At 42.7% G+C, this 26123-nt stretch overlaps 2 protein-coding genes across 2 annotated transcripts in view; both read right to left on the minus strand.

Moving 5' to 3' along the window:
• FTSJ3 (FtsJ RNA 2'-O-methyltransferase 3) overlaps nucleotides 1-26123 on the minus strand; it is a 1310428-nt gene that overhangs the window by 1170288 nt on the left and 114017 nt on the right. The gene's annotated exons all lie outside the window — the stretch shown is intronic.
• Nucleotides 1-26123, minus strand: part of CTNND1 (catenin delta 1) — a gene marked incomplete in the record, with an annotated part of 1335518 nt that overhangs the window by 145345 nt on the left and 1164050 nt on the right. The window contains 3 exon segments of the mRNA XM_044076626.1: nucleotides 8536-8614; nucleotides 16448-16562; nucleotides 23551-23743. Coding sequence (XP_043932561.1) covers nucleotides 8536-8614; nucleotides 16448-16562; nucleotides 23551-23743 — 387 coding nt within the window.

Genomic DNA, 26123 nt, shown 5'->3' on the forward strand with positions numbered 1-26123 from the left:
ATCAGCTGAAGCGGCTGGTTCAAAAGGAGGCAGAATGAGTTTTGCCAAGACATAATTGAGGTCACATGCAGGTATTGGTGATCTCCTTGGAGGCCGTAAGTTTTTGGCTCCTCTGAGGTACTGGCTTAATAAAGGATGAGAAAAAATAGGTGGCTCTGTATTGTAGTGAGCTGAAACGGCAGAGGCATGAATCTTAATTGATGAAAAGGATAGTCCTTTGTCCAGCATCTCAGTTAAGTATTGCAAAATCTGAGGGATATTTGGAACAGTCATGTCAATTCCTTGTGCCTGGTTCCAAGCACAGAATCTCTTCCATTTTTCTGCATAAAATTTTCTGGTACTGGGCCTCCTGGCCTCCAAGATGACATCCATCACCACTTTAGAGAGAGTAGTGTTTTGAAAAGCTACATTATCCGCCATGCTGCCAGATTTAGGGTCCCGAGTTGGCTGGGCATGATCTGATTGTTTTGTTGGGTCAGTAAGTGAGGAATTTGAGGTAATATCCATGCTGGGCATTGAGTCAAGTTCCTTAGGATTGGGTACCAGTGCTGGCGGGGCCAGTCTGAGACAATCAGTATAATTTTTGGCTTCTGTTGTCCGACCTTTAGGAGTACCTTGGGGAGGAGAGGCAGTGGGGGAAATGCATATACTGTTAAGTTTTTCCAGCTGAAAGATAGAGCATCCACTTTCCATGCTTGCTTGTGATAAGTCCCTGTGCAGAATCTCTGTAGTTGGCAGTTGTGAGGGGAAGCAAATAGATCTATGTCTGGGCATCCCCAATTCCTTGTTATGTTGAAGACTTGTGGATCCAATTTCCACTCGTGGGGATCCATGAGGTTTCTGCTTAGTTCGTATGCCAGAGTATTTATCTTTCCTGGCAGGAATTGTGCTTGCAGATGTACTTGGTAAGTCAATGCTGTGTCCCACAAAGTCATGGCTAGTCTGCAAAGGGGGTAGGAATGTGTGCCTCCCTGCTTATGTACCACATGACTGTAGTATTGTCAGTCTTTATCAGTAGTTGTCCTCGAAGTAGGTCCTTGAAGCCCGTCAGGGCAATTTGAACAGTTAAAATCTCTTTTTGATTGATATGCAGATGCTTTTGGATTGCAGACCATGAGCCCTGAATCCATCTTCCTGCCATGTGGGCCCCCCAGGCATAATCCGATGAGTCTGTTGTCAATGTCTGCCTGGCTGGGGGCATGGTGAATGGCTGCCCCTTGTTGTGGTGACAGGCTTTTTGCCCATCATTGAAACTCCTGCTGCAGGCAGGGAATGAGTGCAATTCTTGTTTCCAGGCTATGGCAATGTTGAGTCCAAACACTTTTTAGATACCATTGTAGTTTCCTCATATGCAGTCTTTCCTATGGAATTAGCAGGATGCCATGAAGCCCAAAGCCTGCAGACTTTTTCTTGCAGTTAACTGGGTGTTTGTTGCCAACTTTTTGAAATAAGTAGTCAGTTGCCTTTGTCTGGCGTGAGATAAGCCATCTAGGCAGTTGTATTTAAGTTTGCACCCAGGAATATTATCTCTTGAGAGGGTACAAGTTTTGATTTCTTTTTGTTTACTGTGTACCCTAGGCATGTTAATCTTTTCACAAACGCCAGATGCTGTAGTAGTATGTCCTTGTTCTCTGCTTGAAGGCAGTCGTCCAAGTAAGGATATATTTGTATTCCTCTGTCTGCAAAACGCAATTACTGGTGCCAAGCATTTTGTGAAGACCCTGGGCGCAGTAGATAAGCCAAAGGGCAGTGCAGAGAATTGGTAGTGCATTAAGCCAGCTATGAATCGGAGGTATCTTCTGCATGATTATCTGATTGGGACATGCAGGTATGCCTCTTTTAGGTCTAAAGTTACAAGCCAAGCCTTCTTGCCCAGCATGGGCAGAAGCTGCTGCAGAGTCATCATTTTGAATTTTGGAATATCCAGGTATGTGTTTAGAATTGATAGGTCCAGTATTGGCCTCCAGGCTTTGTCCTTTCTGGGCACCAAGAAAAGTCTTGAATAAAATCCTTGTCCCTGCTCTTGCCATGGTACTTGTTAAATGGCCCTCATGTCCATGAGGGATGAAACTTGTTTTTGTGCCTCTGCTCATTGATTTGTTTGGCAGGTCTGGCATACCGTTTGCCCTTGGCAGGGTGTGAAAGTGGAGCCTGTAACCTTGTGACACGATGTTCAAGACCCATTTGTCTTGGGTGATTAGGTGCCAGTTTTGAGAAAAAAGTGCTAGTTTCCACCCTAAAGGAGCTGCCAGAAGATAAGTGCTTGGCGCTGGCTTTCTGTATGGCTGTGATTTGTCTTCTTCGCTTTTGGAGGTAGAAGCACCCCATTGTTTAGACCTGTATGAGCCTTGGGGCTGGGATCTGCCTCTAGGGCGTCTGTATCTGCCTCTTTGTGGCCTGGATGACACTGGAAAGGACCAATTCTTTGTAGGCCAGTGTCTGCTAAATCTTGGAGGCTGTACCTGTAAGAAATCCTTGACTGTCTGCATAGATTTAGCATTGTCCTCCATTTTCTTTAACACCTCTTCTGCTTTAACACCAAAGTATCATGCTGTAATGGAGCATCTAATAATTTTGCTTTAACATAATCAGGCAGATTCTGCATGACTCCTAATGACAAAACCCATAACAGCGGCTCTGCAGAAGGCCTCCAAAGAATCAAAGCCACACTGTAAAGTATGCTTTCCAAGTTGTTCAGCTGCATGCAATAAATCCCGCATTTCTTTATTTTCTGCACATTCAGAATTTGTCAACATTTTCTGTTTAAGCATTGACAATGTATTGCTGATATTTAAGCATATGAAACTGACCATTTAAAACCTTTATAGCCAAGGTAGCAGAAGTGTAAATCTTTTTCCCCATCTATCCAGTGCCCTGGAATCTGTCAGAGGGGGTAGGGGTAGGGTTTTTTGCAGTGGAAGCCTTGACCCCCTTAGGACCCGGAGAGATAGTTTCTGGGTCAGCAGCAGGGTTTTTAAAAATAAATTTGTGGGAGTCTGGAACCCTGTTGTATCTGTCTGGCTTAACAGGGGCTGGAGGTAAGGAGTCAGACTGGAATCTGAATAATCTTGGCTCTCCCTGTGGAAATGCTCCCTCATGGTATGCAGTGTTTCCTCAAAAGAATAATCTTTAGGAGGAGAAGCTGAGGGGATAGCTGGAGGCATCAGAATCCTCATAAGGAGGAAGAGTGTATTCCTGATCAGAAGAGGAATCAGATGAAATGGAAACCTGATCTGGATCTGAAGACTCATTCTACCTCTTGCCTAGGCCTCTTGTCAGGAGGGGGATGAGAACCCCTGATCAAAGTAATCAGGTCTTCGGCCATTTTGAGCATCTGTTTTTTAGGCATGGAGGCCTGTCCATGGGTCTGTTGTACTGGTTTCTTTGTCCTTAAAGCTGCTTTAGTCTTTGAAGCTGAAGTAGTTTTAACATACAACTGTGTAGGCCTGAAAACGCCTTCAGAAGCCGGTGCCTGCTCAGCGGCTCTGGACCCATCTGAGGGAAAGGTTTCTGAAGGTCCAATACCTTGAGTATATGTAGGCCTGGTTGACTCCACGTGGGAGTCTGTATCGGCTTGTGGCTCTAAAGTAGCGGTCATCAGGGGCTGCGAAAGTGCCTCACTGAGAACTGGCGAACAGTCTACTGGTGTACAAGAGGCTTCGTTGTCAGTTTTTGACCTCGGATGCCTGTCCTTTTCCTTTTCCTTGTGCTTTTTATGAATTCCGGTCATCGGTTGTTCTGACGGCATTATATAGTTAAACCTTCGTCCAAAGTAATGAAAAGCAAAATCATACAGACGCTTAATAGTGTGTTGGTTAAATCTAGCGCAAAACAGACAACTAGCAACGTCGTGATCAGGGCCTAGGCAAGGAATGCAGTAAGAATGGAAATCCTTGAGGTATTTGCTTCCCATAAGAAATACAATTAACTTTTTCTGACATCGGTCTGGAGCAAGAAAAAATGTCCCTAATGGGGTACTTAGCTGTAAATGAAGACTTCGGATCTGAAATTCGAACTTGAAAATCTCAGGAGTCGGCCGACCGGCACTTGCGAACTGCTTTTGCTTCGGGCACCACGTGGCAAGAAAGACTTAAGAAAATGGCATCTGCTGCAGCTTTTATACCCCTGCCACACTGACGTCAGGGAAGAGGCAACAGCAACTGAGGCTGGACCTAGACTTTGGAATTCACGCCAACTGTGGGTAGCCTGCCAGCAGGATAACCCAACTGTAATGACTGCAACAGTGAAACACTAACATCCCAAGACTCCTCCTCCTACTGTAGACTATCAAATATTTCTGGGAGAAGGAAATGGGTCACAGGCCAGTCTACAGAGAAACTCATGAGCCTCAAGGTTTCTACAAATACACAGATCATGTGGTGGGAAGTTGTAGGGTGAGAAATACTGGCCACAGCTGTAGAAGAAAATGGCCTCTAGTTTCCCAGACTCCGGAAACTGAGAAAGAGGGAAGGGAGAAGAAATCTCATCCCAGCAAGGAACAAATCTGTGCAGAGCTTACATGTATTGGGTGAAGGCAATGGGCAAGCGCCAGGTGCTCAGGCATAAAAGGTAGCACTCTAAAGAATGTTTGAAGGTCACATGAGGACTTCAGAACTAAGTACCAGTCATGGTTCTGACATTAAGTACTGTTCTTTAGGAGTAACATCCCTGATCTACATGGAAAGGTCCCACCAGATTTCAATCAGTAGTCCGAAGTCGAAAGCCCAAACCTCAATAGTCCAAGAATGAGAGAATTCAGTAAATCCTCTTCTGCTTGGGTCCCTGAAACCTGCTACTCCGAAGAGATATGGAACCCTGGACAATTATGACATAAGCTATATGGTCAAGTGACAGGCTAGTCTAAGGAATGCTCCAGTCTACTGAAAGAAAAAAAATACCACCCACCTTTCCCTGTGAAGCAAAAGGAGGGCCTAGGTGCAAGCCCTCTCTAGCAGAGTTTAAACTTGTGATGTGTGTGTGTGTGTGTGGGGGGGGGGTGCAATCACATGTCTTACTTCAGACTAAACTTTTTAACAGACTGAGGCACTTTGTTAACCTGTCATCCATTTCTTTGGCCTTCTGGCAGTGCACAAGAAAAGATGTGGGATGCATGCGTGGGTGCGTGCACAGGTGCGACAGACACTAACCAGCAGCACACTGGGCACTTTCAATTACCACTAACCTACTTGACAGTTGCAAAATGTCTGGAGTTTCATCTTCAGCTGGCTGAGGATGGCTCAGTTAAGCTGCCAGTACTTAATGCAGCACTTCATACAATGCTTCTCTCTTGCACTCTTGAGCAACAAATAAAGTGATAGTGAGGATCTCAGTTTGGCGATCACACAAACTCTCACATTTTACTGCTTTAAACAGCAAATTCTATAACTCAGCTTAGGCTTGAGATCCAAACTGTGTGGCCAATAGTGGATAGAGTTAAAAATAGGCTAGAAGGCCCTCAGTGGTTCAGTATGCTCTCTTAAATTGCTGACTTCTGAAACCATGAAACTAAAACCAACACAAGGACACAGAAACCAGTAATAAAATCCACCTTGTTGCAGCAAGAAGAATCACAGCCACAGATCCACTCCAATAGCAAACAAAAAAAGTTTTAAAAAGTTGTGCTTTCATTTCCACTTTGAAGGAATTTCATCAGAACAGTAAAAAACAAAACAAAAAAAAAAACTTGCTTCCTGTTCACTTTAAAGTCTGTGCAAAAAAAAAAAATCACATGCATCATTACAGCCAATCACAATTGTTTTTAGTTTAAATCTTTTAAATCACATTAAAGCAACACAAGTATGAAAAATAACACCATTACTTAAAATTCATTCTCCACTACAAACATAACACGGAAAAAAAAACCGTCTTAGTTTCAAAATACAGTTAATAGAAACATTTTATTCAACCCTGGGAATCTTGACGCATTGATAAAAATCGCCACCACAATTCGCGGCTCTCAAATTCTTCCATAAAACCACTCTTTGGGTCAAGGCTGATTTGTTTCAGTATAAAAAATACAAATTTGTGCCCTGCATTTATACAAGGCTAGTGTTCTTCCCTTTCTTTATGTTGCAATTATGTTCGTAGACCCATTCTCTCAATTTCATACTAGTCTTACCAATATAAAATGCATGACAATTTACACATAGCTAAGTATACCACCAGTTTCAAATCACAGGAGTAATGGCTCCTAGCATGTATGATTTTCCCATTAACTGACACACATTTTGCTTTTAAAATTAAAGGGCTTTGAGAACAACGTCCACATTTAAACATTCCAACCACCCCGCTGGAACTACCCCTCACTAGGGAAAGTGCATTCTCCCTCTCTAAATTTTTAAAACACTTTTCTTTCCTGTAGGTTATCGGGGGTCCCTCCCTCAATTTTCTTCATATTTCCAAATCTTTCATATGCAAACTCCAATTAAAAAAAAAAAAAAAAAAAAATTTAAGTAGAACAGATATGGGACTGCTGTCCAAGGTGTAGGTGTTAAAGGATACTCCCAGCTTTTTATCTAGGGAGTTTGAGATCACTTCATCATCCATTTATGTCTCCAGGATTAATGGAATATGAACCATTTCTCCTTTTATTAATCACCTCTTCCATAAGAGAATTGACAAAATTGGGTGGATATCCTCTTAAGGAACATGTTAATAAGTACACCACATTCCTGTAGGAATGCCTCAAAGTTTGACACCATCCATGCTAAATGGCCAAGTTGTCCCTTCACCACTGCTTTCTTCTGGTGTTTGGAATACCAACTGCTGGAATGTAAAGAGTTGGAAAATGCTGGTTGCCTGTAATTAGTAGTGCTAAAACAACCTAGTTGGTAGTCCTTTCTCACTCTATATCCAATATCCAAGTAGGTTATAACATCCTTAGTGTTAAATGTGAACTTTAAAAATTCCAGTGTTAATATACCAGATAAATTAGTGTAACTTATTTTCAGTATCAGTCCAAAGAATGAAAATGTCATCCAAGAACCTAGTATACATCTGCCAGGACTTGTAAAATTCATTGTTAAACAAGACTCAAGAGTGTGCAATAACAAAATTAGCAAAAATGGGGGCAAAGGCACAGGCTGCCCCCATTGCTACTCCAGTTCTTTCAATTGTCCCTCAAAGATGAAAATTTCTAGTACTGTCTCCATTAATGCCATTAGAGTTCAACCTAGAAGAATAGTCAAAATATTACTGATACACCCAGAGAGCCAGTGTAGACCAATATCAGGAATTAATGAACAGAGGTCCTTCACATCTACGGTTAAAAAAACTATTGCTCATAGAAGGTATCCCACTAATCAAGAAAATCTGAAGAATCTTTACAAATTTGTGGTAAATAGCTCAAGCGTTTCTTCAATGTCATATATAAACATTTGGCTAAGAAATGGGTTTTTGATCTAGCTGCATCCACTACAGGATGCAATAGTAGATTGTTGATGAATTTGTGAATCTTGGGAATGCCAAAAATAGGCAATTTTTGATTTGTCATTAAACATAATTGTAAATTTTTCTTTGGTAATAAATCCCCGTAACATACCATTCAACAACAGGTTTATTTTACTACATGCAAAGTGGGAATGAAAGCACTCAACATTTACTAATAGTTTTTGTTTTCTATTGGTGTGGATCCATGGCTCTGGATCATCTTACTGCAACAAGAGTGTTGAAACCACGATAGCTTAAGAGAAAATATTGTCAATAGGGTATGGAATGAACAATGAATATATCTGCAGCTCTGGGAAGGCTCCCACAAGTTAAATGTCTGACAGTTGAACCACCACCAGCAAAAGCAGCAAGTTAGACATAATCCAAATCATAGTATTAATTGTACAATACTATATGCTAAATGTACTCATTCACTATTAAAGCTAGAACCTACAACTCATTCAATCTACGATTACCTGTTTAACCCATTTCAGGGTTATGGGGAAGCTGGACTCTATGCCAGCACTCAGAGGGTGCAAAGCAGAGAAATTCATCCTGCATCAGATCTCAAGACGTCAAAGGATTAACACACACCCCTCACTCACACACATACTTTAGGACAATAAAGATGAATGCCAGTTTGCCTATAGCACATTTTTTGAATGCAAGAAAATCTGCATGTATAAAAAGGAAGGCATGCAGCACCAAGCACAGAGTGTGAGACAGCAACATTGACCACTGTGAACCTATTTTTCAGACTTGGGAACTCGGACCAAGAAATGCAGCCTAATAAACTAATACAAGGCGAGACACTGACACGTGTTTCAACCAGGTTCTTGCAGATCAGTATACATCATATGAAAAACCCTGAATAAAAGCTAATCTGTTCAACTCTCCATTCCCTCACTAGAGTACTAAACACTGACTTACAAGTAAGATGTTCAGTGATTGTGTATATGAAACTTAAATCAAGCAATGCAGCAGATTCTTCACTCTGCAGATGAAAGTTCAAGAACACCTTAAGTACAACTATGCCTTACAATCTAAAATGCTTTTTTCCTACTTGACATGAATGTATCAGGAACAAAAACTGCATGCCTGTTTTACCTTTCTGGTTCTTTTCTATCAAGGGTAGGGTGCTGTCATCATACTGACGATTTGAATCACGGTTTGCCGTAGTCTGTACCTAGGAATAAGAATAAGTTTCAGAAATGAAAATGCACACCACCAGGAGCTCGTAGCAAATGATATACTACAAATAAGTACTACAGTATTCGCTCTAAAATGGCATACATTTACTCAGACTTCTTTTTCAAGTAATGGATGCTTTTGGAGCAATAACCCACAGAACATCCACATGCATGACAGTCTCAGAACCACACCTCACAGTAATAGAAGCATAAACTGCTCTAGGAACAGAAGAAAGACTTCCTCAGTATGACAGAGGCAAACAAAAAAAATGTCCATAGTCATAACATTACAAAAAAATAGCAGTGACTCATTTTAACAATTGCTGGATGCAGCCTATTTTAGTATCAATCCCCAACCCCACCCCCTCTGCATCAGAAAGGTAACATACACCCCCAAATCCCCTATTCCTACCTGTCAAGTGGCCCTACAACTGGCACAGAACGTAACCCCCTACTGGTCTATCACCATGGGGCCCTGATGACATTACAGCCTATGAGTACAGGGGGGTTTGCACTGTATCCCCTGACCTGTGGTCTTCTGCAGTATGCTAAACAACTGTACCACATTTTATAACCTAAAGTGGTGCAACCACCTTTTCTATCCTAAGGTGGTGCAACCACATTTTCTAACCCAAGGTGGTGCAGCAAAGTTTGACTGAAGAATCTGTGCGTACATAAAACAGTGCAGCTCTCTTACTCACTGATCGCAATTACTTCTAATACCCTACTCCAAGGAATACGGGTTAGCATTTTGCTGTACTCCACCCTCCTGATTGGTTCTCTAATGTTAGGAGCAAGTGTCAAACCCCATTCACTAGCAATGCAGTGTGGAGCAAAATCACCAAGGCAATAGGCAGTCATGCACATACACTGCTGCAAATAAAACAAGAATGCCCAAAACTAAGCCAGTGTCTCTCAGCAACAATGACGACAGTGCTACAAAAACCCAACACAATGTCATTCTTAGACACCACCAATAGAACTAGTGCATTCAATGCAACATTAAAAATTAGCAGGGTACTACATACCCAAACATGTCTGTTTCACTCTTCCTGCATGAATTACTACTTACAGTACTCCAAGCTGGTTGTGCTGTGTGGGACATGATGTTTAAGATAGTCATTTTCTTTAATCCACCTGGTACAGACCACATCTGAAGTATAGTTCAAAGGCCACACAGAAAGACAGAAATTAAAATACTAGAGAAGCACAGAGATGAAGGGTATGGTGGGATGGGAAGAACAAACTTTGACAGGTACACATTAGAAGACAGAAGAAAGGATGTACATGTTCGAGGCATGTCATATTGTTTGGAAGCAAGTGGGAGAGTGTGTTAATCTACAGACAGAAGGGACATGAGGAAGCTAAAATGGAGATCATTGGGAATACTGCTTAGATTAAGCACCTAGATGGTCTTTAGATATCTATCCATGGAGACACAATAACCAAGGGAACACCCATAGTCACACCAGTTTCAAACGCATGTGGTGCTATAAGCTCGCAGTCTCTTGCTCCAACCAATTAAAGTCACACAAAAATGTAACAGTAATGAGTAGAAAAGTTCAAATCCTCCAATGTACAAAAGCTGCACCCAGCATACTACTACAGAAAGTGGTTGTAACAGCAAAGCTAGGAGTACTTTGACAATGAAAGGAGCGCAGGTATGAAGATGGATCATGCCACTACTTAATTACCAGTTTTACCCTTTAATCACTACATTCAACGCCACAGAAGCACTAACAAGTCATGTATGACACCATGATACAGTGTGCTGGATGTGTAACACTGACACACAAATAAGGTTTCCTTGTAAAAATGAGCAATTAAAGCTGTCAGTGGAACACACTTAGGATAGTTTTAACTTTTGAGGGAGTGACTTCTTAATTCTTTACCCACTCATCTCCCCTCATATCATCTACTTATCTCAGTGCACCAGCTGATGCACTATCATGCTCAGTTATAGCTAATTAAATTGAACCGCATGATAAAGACAGTATGTGTCTTTTGAAGTACACTGTAGCATTCACCAACCTTGTAGCTTTTCATGCTTGCAGTGATGGATGTTCGTGTTTCACTGCTGCAGTCAATACACTTGGGTTATCTTGCTGGCAGGCTACCTGCAGTCGGCCTGAAATCCAAAGTCCTGGTCTAGCATCGGTTGCTGTCGCCTCTTCCCGGACATCAGTGCGCCAGGGGTATAAAAGATGCAGCTGACGCCATTTTCTTCAGTCTTTCTTGCCGCGCGGTGCCCGAAGCAAAAGCAGTTTGCAAGTGCCGGTCGGCAGACTTCTGAGATTTTCGAAATTGAATTTCAGATCCGAAGTCTTCTATAAAGTCAAGTACCCCATTGGGGAAACTTTTTTTCTTGCTCCAGACCGATGTCAGAAAAAGTTAACAATTGTATTTGTGGGAAGCAAATACCTCAATAAGGATTTTCATTCTTACTGTATTCCTTGCCTAGGCCCTGATCACGACAGTGCTACTTGTCGGTTTTGTGCTAGATTTAACCAACGCACTATTAAGCGTCGGTAAGATTTTGCTTTTCATTACTTTGGCCGAAGGTTTAACTATATAATGCCGTCGGAACAACCGATGACCAGAATTCATAAAAAGCACAAGGAAAAAGAAAAGGACAGGCATCCGAGGTCAAAAACCGACGAAGCCTCTTGTACACCAGTCGCCGGTTCTCAGTGAGGCGCTTTCGCAACCCCTGACACCCGCCTACCTCAGAGCCACAGGCTGCCTCAGACTCTCACGTGAAGACAACTAGGCCTCTGGATACTCAAGGTATTGGGCCTTTGGAAACTAATCCCTCAGATGGGTCTGAAGCCGCTGAGCAGGCATCGGCTTCTGAGGGTGTTTTCAGACCTAGACAGCTTTATATCAAACCAACTTCAGCAGACGAGGAAACAAGTGCAGCATTCTCCTGGACAGACTTCCATGCCTAAAAAAACAGATGCTCAAAATGGCCGACGACCTAATTACTTTGATCAGGGGTTCCCATCCTCCTCCTGATAAAAGGCCTAGGCAAGACACTGAATATGATTCCTCTGATCAGGTTTCCATTTCCTCAGACTCCTCTTCAGAACAGGGATACTCTATTCTCCCCTCTATGAGGATTCTGATGCTGAAGAATCTATTCCTTCAGCTTCGCCTCCTGAGGATTACTCTTTGGGGAAACCCTGTATACCATGAGGGAGCATTTCCACTGGGAGAGCCAAGATTATTCAGATTCTAAGAAAAGGCTCAGAGACTTTCTTCTTCTACCTCAGCACAGACCTCTTGCTAATTCCACCTGTTCTAGACATTGTAGATGATGTATTTTCAGAGTCCGGCCTGTCTCCCGACTCTCTACCTCCTGCACCTGTTAAGCCAGACAAATACTACAGGGTTCCATATTCTCATAAATTTCTATATAAAAACCCTGCTGCTGACCCAGAAACTATTTCTCTGGGTCCCAAAGGGGTCAAGGCTGCTACTGCAAAAAACCCTGTCCCCTCAGATAGAGATTCTAGGGCACTGGACAGATGAGGGAAAAACGTCAACACTTCTGCTACCTTGGCTGTAAGGACTTTAAATGGTCAGTTTCATATGCTTAAATATCAGCAGTACTTAACGTCTTTGTTAAAACAGAAAATGTTGACAAATTCTGAATGTTCTGAGAACAAGGAATTGCAGGATTTACTGCATGCAGCTGAACAAGTGGGAAAACATACCTTGCAATGTGGTTCTGATTCACTGGAGGCCTCTTGCAGGGCGGCTGTAACAAGGTGCTGTTATTAGAAGGCATGCTTGGTTAAAGGAACAGACTCTGCCTGATCATGTTAAAGCAAAATTATTGGATGTTCCATTACAGCATGATACTTTGTTTGGTGTTAAGGCAGAAGAGGTGTTGAAGAAAATGGAGGATGAAGCTAAATCTATGCAGACAGTGAAGGATTTCTTACAGGTACAGCCAACCCAGATTCAGCAGAAACTGGCCTTCTAAGAATTGGTCCTTTCCCGTGTCAGACAGGCCACAAACACAGACGCCCTAGAGGTGGACAACAGACCCAGGACTCAAACAGGCCCAAACAATGGGGTGCTTCTACCTCCAAAAGCGGAGAAGACAAATCACAGCCATATAGGAAACAGTCCCAATGACTTCCCTCTGCCAATGCCAAGCATTTATCTTTTGGCAGCACCCTTAGGGGGAAAACTAGCACTTTTTTCACAAAATTGGTACATGATCACCCAGGACAAATGGGTCCTAAATATAGTCTCTCAGGGCTACAGGTTCCACTTTCACACCCTTACAAAGGCAAAAGGTATGCCAGACCTGCCATACAATCAATGGGCAGAGGCACAAAAACAAGTTTCATCTTTCATGGACATGAGGGCTATTCAGCCAGTGCCACAGCAAGAGCAGTGACAAGGATTTTACTTGAGACTTTTCCTAGTACCAAGAAAGGAGAAAGCATGGAGACCAGTTCTGGACCTGTCTATTCTAAATACTTTTCTGGACGTTCCGAAATTCAAAATGTTGACTCTGCAGCAGCTTCTGCCCATGCTGGACAAGAAGGCTTGGCTTGTAACTTTGGACCTCAGAGGCATACCAGCATGTCCCAATCAGACAATCTTGCAGAAGATACCTCAGATTCACAGCTGGCTCAATACACTACCAATTCTCTGCACTGCCCCTTTGGCTTATCTACTGCGCCCAGGGTCTTCACAAAATGCCTGGCACCAGTAACAGACAAAGAGGACTTCAAATATATCCCTACATGGACAACTGCCTTATTCAAGCAGAGACCAAAGACATTCTACTAAAGCATCTGGCATTTGTAAAAAGGTTACTAATTTGCCTAGGGTACACAATAAACGAAAATAAATCAAAACTAGTACCCTCTCAAGAGATAATATTCCTGGGTGCAAGCTTAAATACAACTGCCCAGATGGCTTATCTCACGCCAGTCGAACAAAGGCAACTGACTTCTTACTTCGAAAGCATGGCAACAAAGACCCAGTTATCTGCAAGAAAAATTCTGCAGGCTCTGGGCTACATGGCCTCCTGTATTCTGCTAATTCCATATGCAAGACTGCATATGAGAAAACTACAGTGGTATATAAAAGGTGTTTGGACGCAACATTGCCACAGCCTGGAATCATTAATTTCACTCATTCCCTGCCTGCAACAGGAGTTTCGATGGTGGGCATAAGCCTGTCACCACAGCAAGGGACAGCCATTCACTTTACCCGCAGTCAGGCAAACACTAACAGATGCATCAGATTATGTCTGGGGGGTCCACATCGCAGGAAAATGTATTCAGGGTACATGGCCCCCAAGCCAAAGACATCTTCACATTAATCAAAAAGAGATGCTAGCTGTACAAAATGCCCTGACAGCCTTCAAGGACTTGCCTTCATCCAGGACAGCTGCTGATAAAAACGGACACCACATTTATGTGGTACATAAACAAGCAGGGGGGCACACATTCCTACCCCCTCTGCAGACAAGCCATGATTTTGTGGAACACAGCATTGACCTACCAAGTACACCTGCAAGCACAATTCCTGCCAGGAAAAACAAATGCTCTGGCAGACTAACTAAGCAGAAACCCTATGGATCCTCACGAGTGGAAACTAGATCCACAAATTTTCAGCATAACAAGGAAATGGGGATGCCCAGACATAGATCTTTTTGCCTCCCCTCACAACTGCCAACTTCAGAGATTCTGCACAAGAACTTATCACAAACAAGCATGGAAAGTGGATGCCTTGTCATTCAGCTGGAACAACCTTACAGTATACGCCTTTCCTCCACTGCCTCTCCTTCCCCAAGGTACTCCTAAAGGTCAGACAAGAGAAGCCACAAATGATACTAATTGCCCCACACTGGCCATGCCAACACTGGCACCCAATCCTAAGAAGCTTGTCCCAAGGTCCAGCCTGGACATTGCCTCAAATTCCTCATTTACTAACCCAACAAAACAATCTGATCCTGCACAGCCAACTCAGAACCCTAAATCTACCTGCATGGCGGATAGTGTAGCCATTCAGAATACATCTCTCTCTAAAGCGGTTATGGATGTTATTTTGGAGGCCAGGAGGCCCAGCACCAGAAAATCTTATGCAGAAAAATGGAAGAGATTCTGTGCTTGGAATCAGGCACAAGGAATTGACACACTTGTTCCAAATATTCCTCAGATTTTACAATATCTAACAGATGCTGGACAAAGGCCTATCCTTCTGATCAGTTAAGATCCATGCCTCTGCCACTTCAGCTCATTACAATGCAGACTCACCTATTTTTTCACATCCATTACTTAGGCAGCTCCTCAGGGGGGCCAAAAACATAAGACCTCCAAGGAGAGCACCAATACCTGCATGGGACCTCAATTTTGTCTTGGAAAAACTCGCACTGCCTTCTTTCGAGCCAGCCAATACAGCTGATACAAAATTCTTATGTAAAACAGCTCTGCTCCTAGCAATAACTTCAGCAAGAAGAGTCTCTGAGTTACAGGCATTAATGGCTATGGAACCTTTTACTATCTTCCATCCGGACAGGGTTTCTCTAAGGACAGACCCAACTTTTATGCCTAAGGTAGTGTCCAGTATGGCTCTTAACCAAACCATTCATTTGCCTACTTTTTTCCCAAACCCACAGAATAAAGGGGAGAGACTTATGCATTCTTTGGACATACACAGACAGCTACGCTTCTACTTGGACAAAACTAAAACTTTCAGAAAGACTGAGCAACTTTTAGTGGCATATGCTGCAGGATCACAAGGAAAGGCCATCTCAAAGCAGACTATTTCAAAATGGATAGGACATTACATTTGTTTCTGCTATTCACAACATGGCAAGTCAGTGCCTAAGGGCATTAGACCACATTCTACCAGGGCAGTAGCCACCTCAGCAGCCATCCTCAGAGGAGTACCAACCAAGGATATTTTGGAGGCTGCAACTTGGACTTCAGTGCACACTTTTACTAAGCACTACCACTTACCTCTTTACTCTAAATCCAGAGCAGGCTTTGCCACTACAGTTCTGCAGGGCCTTATAGCCACTCCTAATTATATTCAGACCCAGCCGCCCAACCTCAGCTTTGGGATTCAACCCAAGTGTAATGGCTGCAACAGTGAAACACAATGAACATAGTACAGTTGTGTTCCTACCATAAATGTAGATGATGTGTGTATTCACTGCTGCAGTCCAGGTTACCCACCCACCATCCCCCTTTCTTTGCTGGGACTTATCTGTACTTCTCTATCGTATACAATCTATGTGGTATATTTGCTTGTAGATGAAGGAATTGTTTATTTTAGTGCATGCTTTTATAAGCAATTTTTTTTAGCCTACCCTTTTGGGGGCACCTGACATCTGGGGCAAGAAAAACTGAAGAAAATGGAGTTGGCTGCATCTTTTATACCCCTGGCACACTGACGTCAGGGAAGAGGCGGCAGCAACCGATGCCGGACCAGGACTTTGGATTTCAGGCCGACTGCAGGTAGCATGCCAGCAGGATAACCCAAGTGTAATGACTGCAACAGTGAATACAGTCGAACATCTACATTTATGGTAGGTACACAACTGTACTTTTCCTGTTAGCCACAGCTCTAACTGTACGTTTTATCCACTAAGGTATGGTATCATCACATCATACGGTTTATTTGGCAATACTGTAGTCTACCTGAAATTTTATTAATACAGACTCAACTCAGAGTATATGGGAGGACAGCAATTACACTCCAGCCTTTCAAGGTAGGCATCTCTGTATATAAAAGCACTGGAAGACAAGGAAACCTGAAGTAATGGCAAAGTACAAGGCAAAAAAAATTGCTCATACCTGGAAATCAGTTTTCTTCCATCCTTCTTTCTCCAGTGGTTTGCGTAATTCCTTAAAGCCCCAAACTGTCTGCAAGATCAAGCCAGCTGCCTTCACTTCTCTCTCACTGCGATTCCTGAGGTGAGTGAGGGAAATACAAAAATAGTAATTAAAGTTCTAAAAAGGGAAGATAACAATTGCACGGAAAATTGCACTACAGCATAAAACACAAGCTCCACTGGGCAGAGAGACCACTATCAGAACCCCTCCCAATAAGAAATGCAATAATTAACAAGGAAAAGGTAGGCTTCCTGATTAAACTGGAGGATCGTACCCCAGTGAGATTTACATAAAGATATCAGAAAATGCCTCACCACACTGTAGATAAGCAAAACGATGTGGTACCAGAACAAAGAACAGGGGTAAGGCAGCCTCCTCCTGTACACCTTAACTTATGAATACACTATGCAGGGAACACAACAGACTTCTTTCTCAAGTTCAGCCCTTCTATGGTAATGGGAAGTCAGAGAGAGAAGTAACCCAGATTTTAGAGAAGACTGTTCTCTTTTTATCTATATGCTATCCTGCTCTGAATTATCAGAGCTGAACATCTGTCTCTACCACATTTGGAAAATGCAAGTACATGTACTCGTTTTCAATAAAACTACTTCTTCCAAGAAAACCTGTATAAATCACAGTAGAGACTTGTGAATGGGTAAGAATATAATACAGAGCACCAAGTTACTAAGGTATCCTAAAACTATTAAAATGCACAGACAGTACACAGTTTTGCAGAGTGATCAGAAGTTTGTGTCTAGTGACCAAGAGAAATCAGCATCTGAAGCACACATTATTCACTTAAACAGGCAAACCAAAAAGACGAAAAAGGGAAAGACTACACTCAATATAGTTCTAACTAGGCAAGAGCCACTACAATACAAGCATCTCTCTAGGGGTGCTGCTGTCACTTCCCTCTTAATATGGGTTGCTAAATCACTTCAGTACAACTATAAAAATACTGAATCAAATTCAGGTTCTGAATGCTAGTGGCAGGTTTGTACCACTTTACAGAAAAGATTTACACCCATTATTCTCAAAGTTTTTTTAATGTGCACTTCAAGGGCTCTAAAGGGTAAAAATATTTTTTTGACCAAACTATATAGCAAAGTGTCTTGAAATTATAGATCTGCCACGATCTACTAATTTTAATTTAAATGTTTGGAAGATATGCAAGCAAACTTTAAAATAAGAACATGGTGATATCTAATGTGTACCCCCCTGCCACAAAACTGGCAAATAATTTCAATTGCCTATACAAGATAAAAAGGATAACAGCATGGCTTTGGTGGGCTGAAGTATTTTCAGCATAAAAAAATGAAGACCATCAATGAATTTTCTTGATCTAAAAACAATTCAACATAGAACAGTTAATATGCTACTTGCTTCTCAAACTGCATCAACAAATTAGAGGTCCAGATTTTTGGCCTGATGCATCAACTTTTCAAGAGCCTTTGTACCTATTTCCAGGTATGGACATTAACCACAAAGGCTCATCCAGACTCTGCAACACTTTGCTGTGAAGGAAAGGTTAGTTTGCTTTTATTTTTTTGTATTACTGTATTGCCTTTCTATATTTTGAATACTGTAGTTTGTTTTCTTTACCTTGTGTTTTGCTTGCATTCTGTTTTAACAGCATATTAAAACTTCAAAAGAGACCACAGCTCTCTCTGTTCTGAGTCGGGCAGAATTTTTTCCCATCCTCCCACCTATTTAAGTTGTCTTGTTAAATACCACTGTCTTTCTAGTTGCCCGCCTCTTATGTTAATCTGACCATATATCTCATTTCTCTCTACTTTCACTGGCTTATGCGAGTAATCATAAAATCATCATTTTTGAAATCCCACCCCTTCAATTATTTAAATTTATTGGCCATCCTACAGTATTTCATAGTACCAAAATACAAAAGTGACCACCCCTTTCAATCCATCTTGCTGTTTTAAAAATAGTAACTCTCCACTAAACCTTAACATTTTAAACAGGTAAAACTCAAGTTACCTACTTTCACATCTAACTTCTCTAGTGCACACTGCAGAGTGCATTCTTTTCAATCTTACCTTTAAGCATCCCTGTGACTAGCACTTTCTTTAATACCTGCTGGAAAGCACTAGGAAGCCTTAAACTCATACAAACACTGAACTCTCCTTGTTAACAAGGAGAAATTAATAGTAGGCGCTAAACAGCCTATAATTGCAAAGTACCTTGCTAAGGAAACAGCTCCTATACTTTACAAAGAAAAAAAAGCCCCAAACCAGGCATGTCCAAGGGTCAGCTTCCGGTGATTTCTCCTGTCCACCTGGTGAATCTGGGCATACTGGGGCAATGCAGCAATTGCCTCATGTACACAGACAACCCTCTCCTCCTACCACCAAACAATACAACCTGTGAGAGATGCACTTACATAGCCAAAATGGAAGCAAAGCTCTCTCCACCCAAGATTGTGCTAAACAGTCAAGAGGAGAAGGTTAACACCCACACTACACCTCAAGCAACACATAACCCTTCTAAACCCGCACCACCAACACCCACATATAGCAACACTAAATCCACATATGCAGAGGCCCTGAACTGTAACCTGCCCAAGCAACAAAGACCTCTGAAGCTGAAACGCAAACAAACACCAATCACAACCAATGTGTCACAGTTCACAACACCAGTGTGCCACCGAGCAACAGCCCCTAAGGCAAGACAATGTACCTAACACTTTAGTCATAGGTGACTCTATAGTCCAGCACACTGATGTCCCTCTCACCAGGTTGAATAAGGAGAAAATTACAGTCAGCTGCCTGTCGGGTGCCAGGATCCGCTACATAACGCATGCACTCAAGTCACTCCACAACAAGTACAAATATGACTCTGTCATTGTCCATGTTGGAGTGAATGACTTGAGACGTACCTCCCTGGACTACATGAAGAGAGACATGGAAGAGCTCTCGGATCATGTGGCCCAGGCAGGTATGACTCTAGCCCTGAGTAGCATCCTGCCTTCACCCAGAATGATACCACAATATAAGGATAAAATGATTGACTTCAACAATTGGCTAAGCTTATGGTGTCATTCAAAGGGGATCCAGTATCTGTCTGCCTGGGATGACATGACCGACAGACCACGATGCTTTGCCAGAGATGGTCTGCACCTGTCGCCCCTGGGATTCAGGTTACTGGCTAAGGCTCTTGCCACCCCTATAGTGGCTTTTTTAGGCAAACTTCAAAGGACAAAACCACCACCGTAACAGGTACAAGCATGCAAAATCTGAAGGTAATGCTACTCAATGCTAGAAGTCTAAACCTCAAAATGCACTCTCTCGAGGCACTCCTAAAAATGGAGAACATCGATATCTGTGCAGTAACTGAGACCTGGTTCAAGGCTCCAGAGAGCACCCCTGCAATACCAGGCTACAACTCTTACCACATTTTTCGCCACCAAACCAGGACCGAAACACTAAAGGTGGAGGAGTGTCAATATTCACCAAGGATATTCACACCACCAGGCTAGTTGGCCAACACAATGTGTCTGAAATTCTCCAAGTGCAACTAACACTAGGTAAGACTGCAATCCAAATTGTAGCTTGCTACAGATCCCCCACCATACCCCAAGATTCTCACTACACCTTTCTAAACATACTGGAAAATATTACGATAGAACCAAACACCCTAATACTGGGTGATTTTAACTACCCTGCCATTAACTGGGAAAACTACTCATGTCCCAACACCTTTGCGCAACGGTTCTTGGAATTCATAAATTCCAACGCCCTGGATCAACTAATCCATAGTCCCACCAGGGGCTCCAACATCCTAGACCTGGTCATTACCAACATGGGAAATCAATGCTCCATACCTATGGTCACCCCCTCGTTAGTCAGGTCTGACAATAAGCTAATCACCCTTAACATCCACATCCCACGCCCATACCCCAGTAAAGAAAACACCATAAAAAACTTCTCCAAAGCCAACTTCATGCTACTCAAGTCAGAAGCGACAAACTTCATGACACCCATGCAGACGGGAACTGAAAATTCAACTGCTGAAGCCTACACTATGGCACTGTACGAGCACATCCACTCATGCATGAATCGTGCCATCCCAAATAGAACCAAAATGCTCTCATCCAAAAAAAGGAAGCCAATCTGGTGGTCCCCCTGCCATAAACAAACTTTACAACAAAAGGAAGAAACTTTTGCAGAAAAGAGGAAAATCCCAGGATGCAAAAAACTCCCTTACTAGCCTCAGTAAGAAACTGAGATGCCTCAAAATCCTCCAAAGCTAGTTACGAAAATAAAATTGCCAAAGATTCCAAAGACAACCACAAAGCATTCTATAACTATGTCAAGAATCTAAATGGCAATGCTCAGATCTGCTCTGAGCTAAAACAGAATGGCATTAAATATACTGATCCGAAGGATATTGCCAATATCCTGGCAGATCGATTCAGTGCCAACTTCACCCCTCTCACCCCATAAATGGCCCATCTCAATACCGCAAGATTCCCAAATTCCAGTAATAACGCCACACAGGTACAAAACGCACTCTCTAAAGCCAAGAATACAGCATCCATGGGACCAGATGACATCCCGGGCTGTGTACTACATGAACTACAATATGAACTGGCACCTCACCCAAGTGTCATGTTTAATCATAGCCTCACCTCAGGTTTCGTGCCCACTGAGTGGCGCAGAGCTACAGTTATCCCAATCCACAAGGGGGGATCCGCCTTGGATCCCGGAAACTACTGTCCCATCAGTCTGACAAGCCTTATCTGCAAGGCCATGGAGCGTATTATCATGGAACTTATAAACAAAGACATTGGCAACCTTCAAACACTGGACCCCACCCAGTTTGGGTTTGTGAAGGGCCGATCTTGTCTCCTGAACCTGATTGACTTCTTTGAATCAGTCTCCAGAGCCATGGACAAGGGTAAGGTGGTCCACACAGCCTATCTAGACCTTGCCAAGGCCTTTGACACCATCCCCCACTCTGGAATCATAGATAAACTTACTAAGTTGGGCATTAAACTCTATGTCACCCAATGGGTTGCTAAATGGCTTACTGATAGAACCCACACTGTAAAAGTAGCTGACTCCAAATCCAGCTCCAGACAAGTGACAAGTGGAGTACCTCAGGGTTCAGTCCTGGGGCCACTCTTGTTTGGCATCTACTTCTCTGAAGTACAGGTCAACACTAAGGGACTCTGGCTAACAGTTTGCAGATGACTGCAAACTGGGAGCCATTATTGAATCCCCAAAAGATGTGGATACTCTACAAAAGGGCCTTACAGAAACAGATGCTTGGTGCCAGAGCCATGGGCTCAAGCTCAATGCCAAGAAATGTATTGTTATCCCCTTTGGGAAAAAACATGTATCCATGAATTACCATATAGGTGGCAGTACACTAAACACAGAATGTGTGATGAGACTTGGGGACACAGGTGGACAGTGGTCTCACCTTCGATAACCACATCGCCACAACAGTCAGGAAATCCTTCTATGTGGCACACATCACAAAGGGCTTTTCATCCAGAAAAAAGGAGGTCATTGTCCCACTGTACTCATCCCTCATTAGACCCATTATAGAATACAACGCCCCATTTGGTATGCACCTCTCAAGACAACTGCAACAACTGGAAAGGCCTCAGAAATACCTCACTAAAAGAATCACAGGCCTTAAGCAGATGCCCTACGCTGACCGCCTTAAAAAACTCCAGCTATACTCTGTCGCATATCGTCTACTCAGAGGCGATCTCTGCTTAACATACAAGGCCATGTCAATCCCAGAGCGGTTGGACATGCTACACTTAAAGAAATCCCAATCCCTCAGAGCTACACGCTCCAGGGATCTAAACCTTGTCATCACAATAAACAAAACATGCTGGAGGGATAGGTTCCTGACCCAGAGACTCCCCAGACTCTGGAATAGATTGCCCATACATGTCAAGCAGAGTGCCTCTTTGGACCTCTTCAAGAGGAACCTTGACGATTGGATGGGAGAAAGGAAATTCACCCCAGGGATCACGTCAGTCGCCCTGCTAGACAGGGGTCCAGGAAAGTAAATAATGTGGGAAGAAATAGCCAGGGAATTGTTATGGCTAGGCTTGTATAGGCCCTAGGGCTGACAGCCTAGTACCAACCTATGAACCTATGAACACTGCAAGGAGACTGTCCATAATTTTGCAAGCTCCCTTTTGGGCACACTAATGCTTCGTAAAACAGACCCAGACTATCCTTTAATCTACTTAATGGCAACATTCTACAGCTATCAAAGTGAGGTACATACCATAGTTCTCAACTTACCTCCAAGATCAGAGGCATAAAGAAATAATCAGGGACACTTTTTAAAATACTAGCAATATTAACTTGAGAAATTGACAAAATGTCATTAAGTGCTATCCACCACAGTTTCTCATAAAATCACCAGTTTTAGGAGGGACACAGTAAAATGTTGTCAAAAATCAGGGATTTCCCAGAAAGGCAGGGATCGTGGAAAGGTATGGACATATCCTGTGGCACTTCATCTCAGTCTCACAAAAATAAATAAAAAGATGAATTCCACTCTGCAATCTGCCTCAGGTTCTGCACTGCAGTTTTATTCATGAAGCACTGGAATGAATTCAGAGTCAAAGCAAAGAGCTATGCAATACAAGTCATCACACTGACCTCATTAAATTTCACAAATCAAACCAATATCCATACCCTAACTCTGGGATACTGCTCAAAGAGTTACTACTTACCAACCTCTAGAGGCTAATTTTCCAAAATTTCATTCATCCAGCATGCATTACTACTACCCTTGACCTGGTCTCTCATGCTTACAAGAGTGGTCAACACATCAGGACCACTGAACATTTGACAAAGGCCACCAATGTACACATTCCTCAGACAAGGCAATGGAAAAAGCATGTCTTACACCACTTAACACAATTAAATAAAGGCCAACGACCAACAGTATTGGAACCAAGTTGAGAAGCACTAGGTGGGACAATCGTATGGGAAGAAAAGGTGAGAGGACTGGATGAGGACAAACAGCAGCAACTGTACAGCACTTTAAAAGGGAAATGCATGGCTGCTTACCCAGACTTGTTGATAAGCACCAGCTTCTCAATGCCTTGTGTCTCGCGTAGTTTCTTCGCTGCTTCGAGGTTGTGGCCTACCACCTCATTGATGGTGTTGAGCACTGAAACAATGGTATCTTCACTTAATTTCTTCTCCTGTCCCGGCTGACCCCTTGGCAAGTTGGACGCCAGATTTGGAATGCCATGTTTACCTATGAGTGATGTCAGACAGTGGAGTTAAAAAAACTGCCAACTGTTGTAGGTTACCTAACTAGCTGTTCAGAATTAGTATAGCTAGCAAATCCAAGCATTCCTTTGTGCATTCTTTGCCATACAGAGAGAGTTGCAGAGTTAAGCTAATATAACTTAAGGAATACATCTAAAGGTGGCCGAAGACTATGTTCAGCCAAGTAAAATATACCTTTTCCCTAGCTAATTTAAACTCTGAAAATGTAACCCACAAAAGAATGAAAAGTCGCAACTAATTTATGGACTCCTTACATACAAGATCACATATTAAAGGTAATACTGAAGCAGTATGCAGAAGCACTTTCAAGGTAAGTGTAGTGTCAAAAACCTAAATGGTAACACTATGCTCTTAAAAGTCAGTTTATGGTACTTGTAGCAAATTTAATGTATGTATGTGTCTTTCGGCTTTTCCCCAGTTAGGGGTTGCCACAGAAGAACTCTGGTCCGTTAATGATTGGCAGTAGATTTTTACTTGACTGGCTTGCTGGGCCTAACGCACAACCTTCAACGAAGGAACGCCCATTCATGCATGTCGCTACACAGAAAACGCTTTAACTGAGAATCGAACGGGCAACGTCTAACTGAGGCAACAACGCTTACCGTAGCACCACCACCGCAGTCACATAGCCTCTTCAAATACACAAACCCCCGGGGTATCACCAAGAAGTTTTCTAGACTACATTACCAAATATATAGAACAGCCATTTCCTTAATTTTCCCAGCCAGCATATCTCAACTTTTCTGCTATAAAATTCTCAAAAGTCAGCGAGTTACATTATTAACTCCACATTGGGACAAATGCATGCAAAAATGTCACCTGCAACCCACTAGGGTGCAGTCTAAACAGAAAGTGGAGAAATTGCATTCCATGGCTTCTTACCTTCAAGGAAAGAAACTCATCCCTGGTCATAAGTCAAGGAAACAGATTACCACCCCCTCCAACTATCAGCATGGAGCAGGTCATAGTGGCGCTCACCAAGGCTAAAAACACAGCCTCAATTGGCCCTGACAATATCTTGGCCAAGGTGTCTTGTAAATAGCCTAAAACATGACTTATCAGGACAACCTGAGCCACTATTCAACTGCAGCCTCAAAGCAAGCTGTGTAACAAGCAAAGGGAGAATGGCAATGTTTAACCCCCTTCACATGGATAGTTCATCAACAGACCCTAAAAACTACAGACCAATCAGTCTGACTAGTCCAATATGCAAAGCCATAGAATTAATCATGGAAATGACCAAAGACATTGCAACCTACAGACAATGGACTCATCCCAGTTTGGTTTTCACAAAGGAAGGTCATGCTACTTAATCTGGTAAGCTTCTCTGAGAAGGTAACCAATGCTATGGAAGAAGGGAAAACTGCATACCACCTACCTAAAATTGGCTAATTCATTTGACACAACACAACACTCTGGTATTGTGGACAAACTGAACTAGGCAAACACTACACAACTAAAAAAAAAAAAACACAGTCAGTGACCAAGAAAAATGTAATACTACACAGCTCACTGGATTACCAGCTGGCTCAGAGACAGGACCCAAGTCATCAGGACTGGTGAGACCACCTCCACTAAGAGGCAGGTCACCAGTGGAGTACCACAGGGCTCAGTGCTGGGCCAACTCCTGTTTGGCATCTACTTCTTGGCAGTCAAAGCTAATGTCAAGGGCCTCTGGCTCACCAAGTTTGCAAACTACAAATTGTGAGTTGTCAAATGCCTCTATGACACGAACATCCTGCAAGAGGGTCTAACAGATAAATGGCTGATGCCAAAGCCATGCATTAAAACAGTCCAAAGAAGTCCATTATATAGTTCCTTTGGGGGAAAACGTCTGCCCAGGCACATTACTCCATTTATAAGATACCCATAAGAGTTGAGCTGGTAGTTAGAGATCTGGGAACATATACAGACAGTAATCTGGCCTTTGACAAACACATAGCCAAGGTAGAAAATCATTCTAGATCACCCAGCTTAGAAGATATGGCATCCAGGTCCAAGGAAGTTAATACTACATCACTGAGTACAATGCCCCGTTCTGCATGCACCTTGACTAAGCATATGAAACAGCTGGAACTTCCACAAAGGGTCCTCAAGAGAATCCAGGGTATTAACATTATAACCTATTCAGTTCACCTTAGAACAATGCCTCTACACTCTCCTACAGGTTGCTGACAGGTGATCTATGCTTGGCATACAATACATGCTTACATCCAGCCCTGATGGAACTTTTGCACATCTGCAAAATGAGCAGCACCAGAAACACCAGTTCCAGGGATTTAAACTTTGTGACAAATAGAATATTGCTGGTAATACAGATACAGAACTCAAAGGATCTCCATGCT

This window comes from Protopterus annectens, chromosome 1.part1 (assembly GCF_019279795.1).
Source record: "Protopterus annectens isolate FY-2018-M chromosome 1.part1, PAN1.0, whole genome shotgun sequence".
NCBI classification, from domain to species: domain Eukaryota; kingdom Metazoa; phylum Chordata; order Ceratodontiformes; family Protopteridae; genus Protopterus; species Protopterus annectens.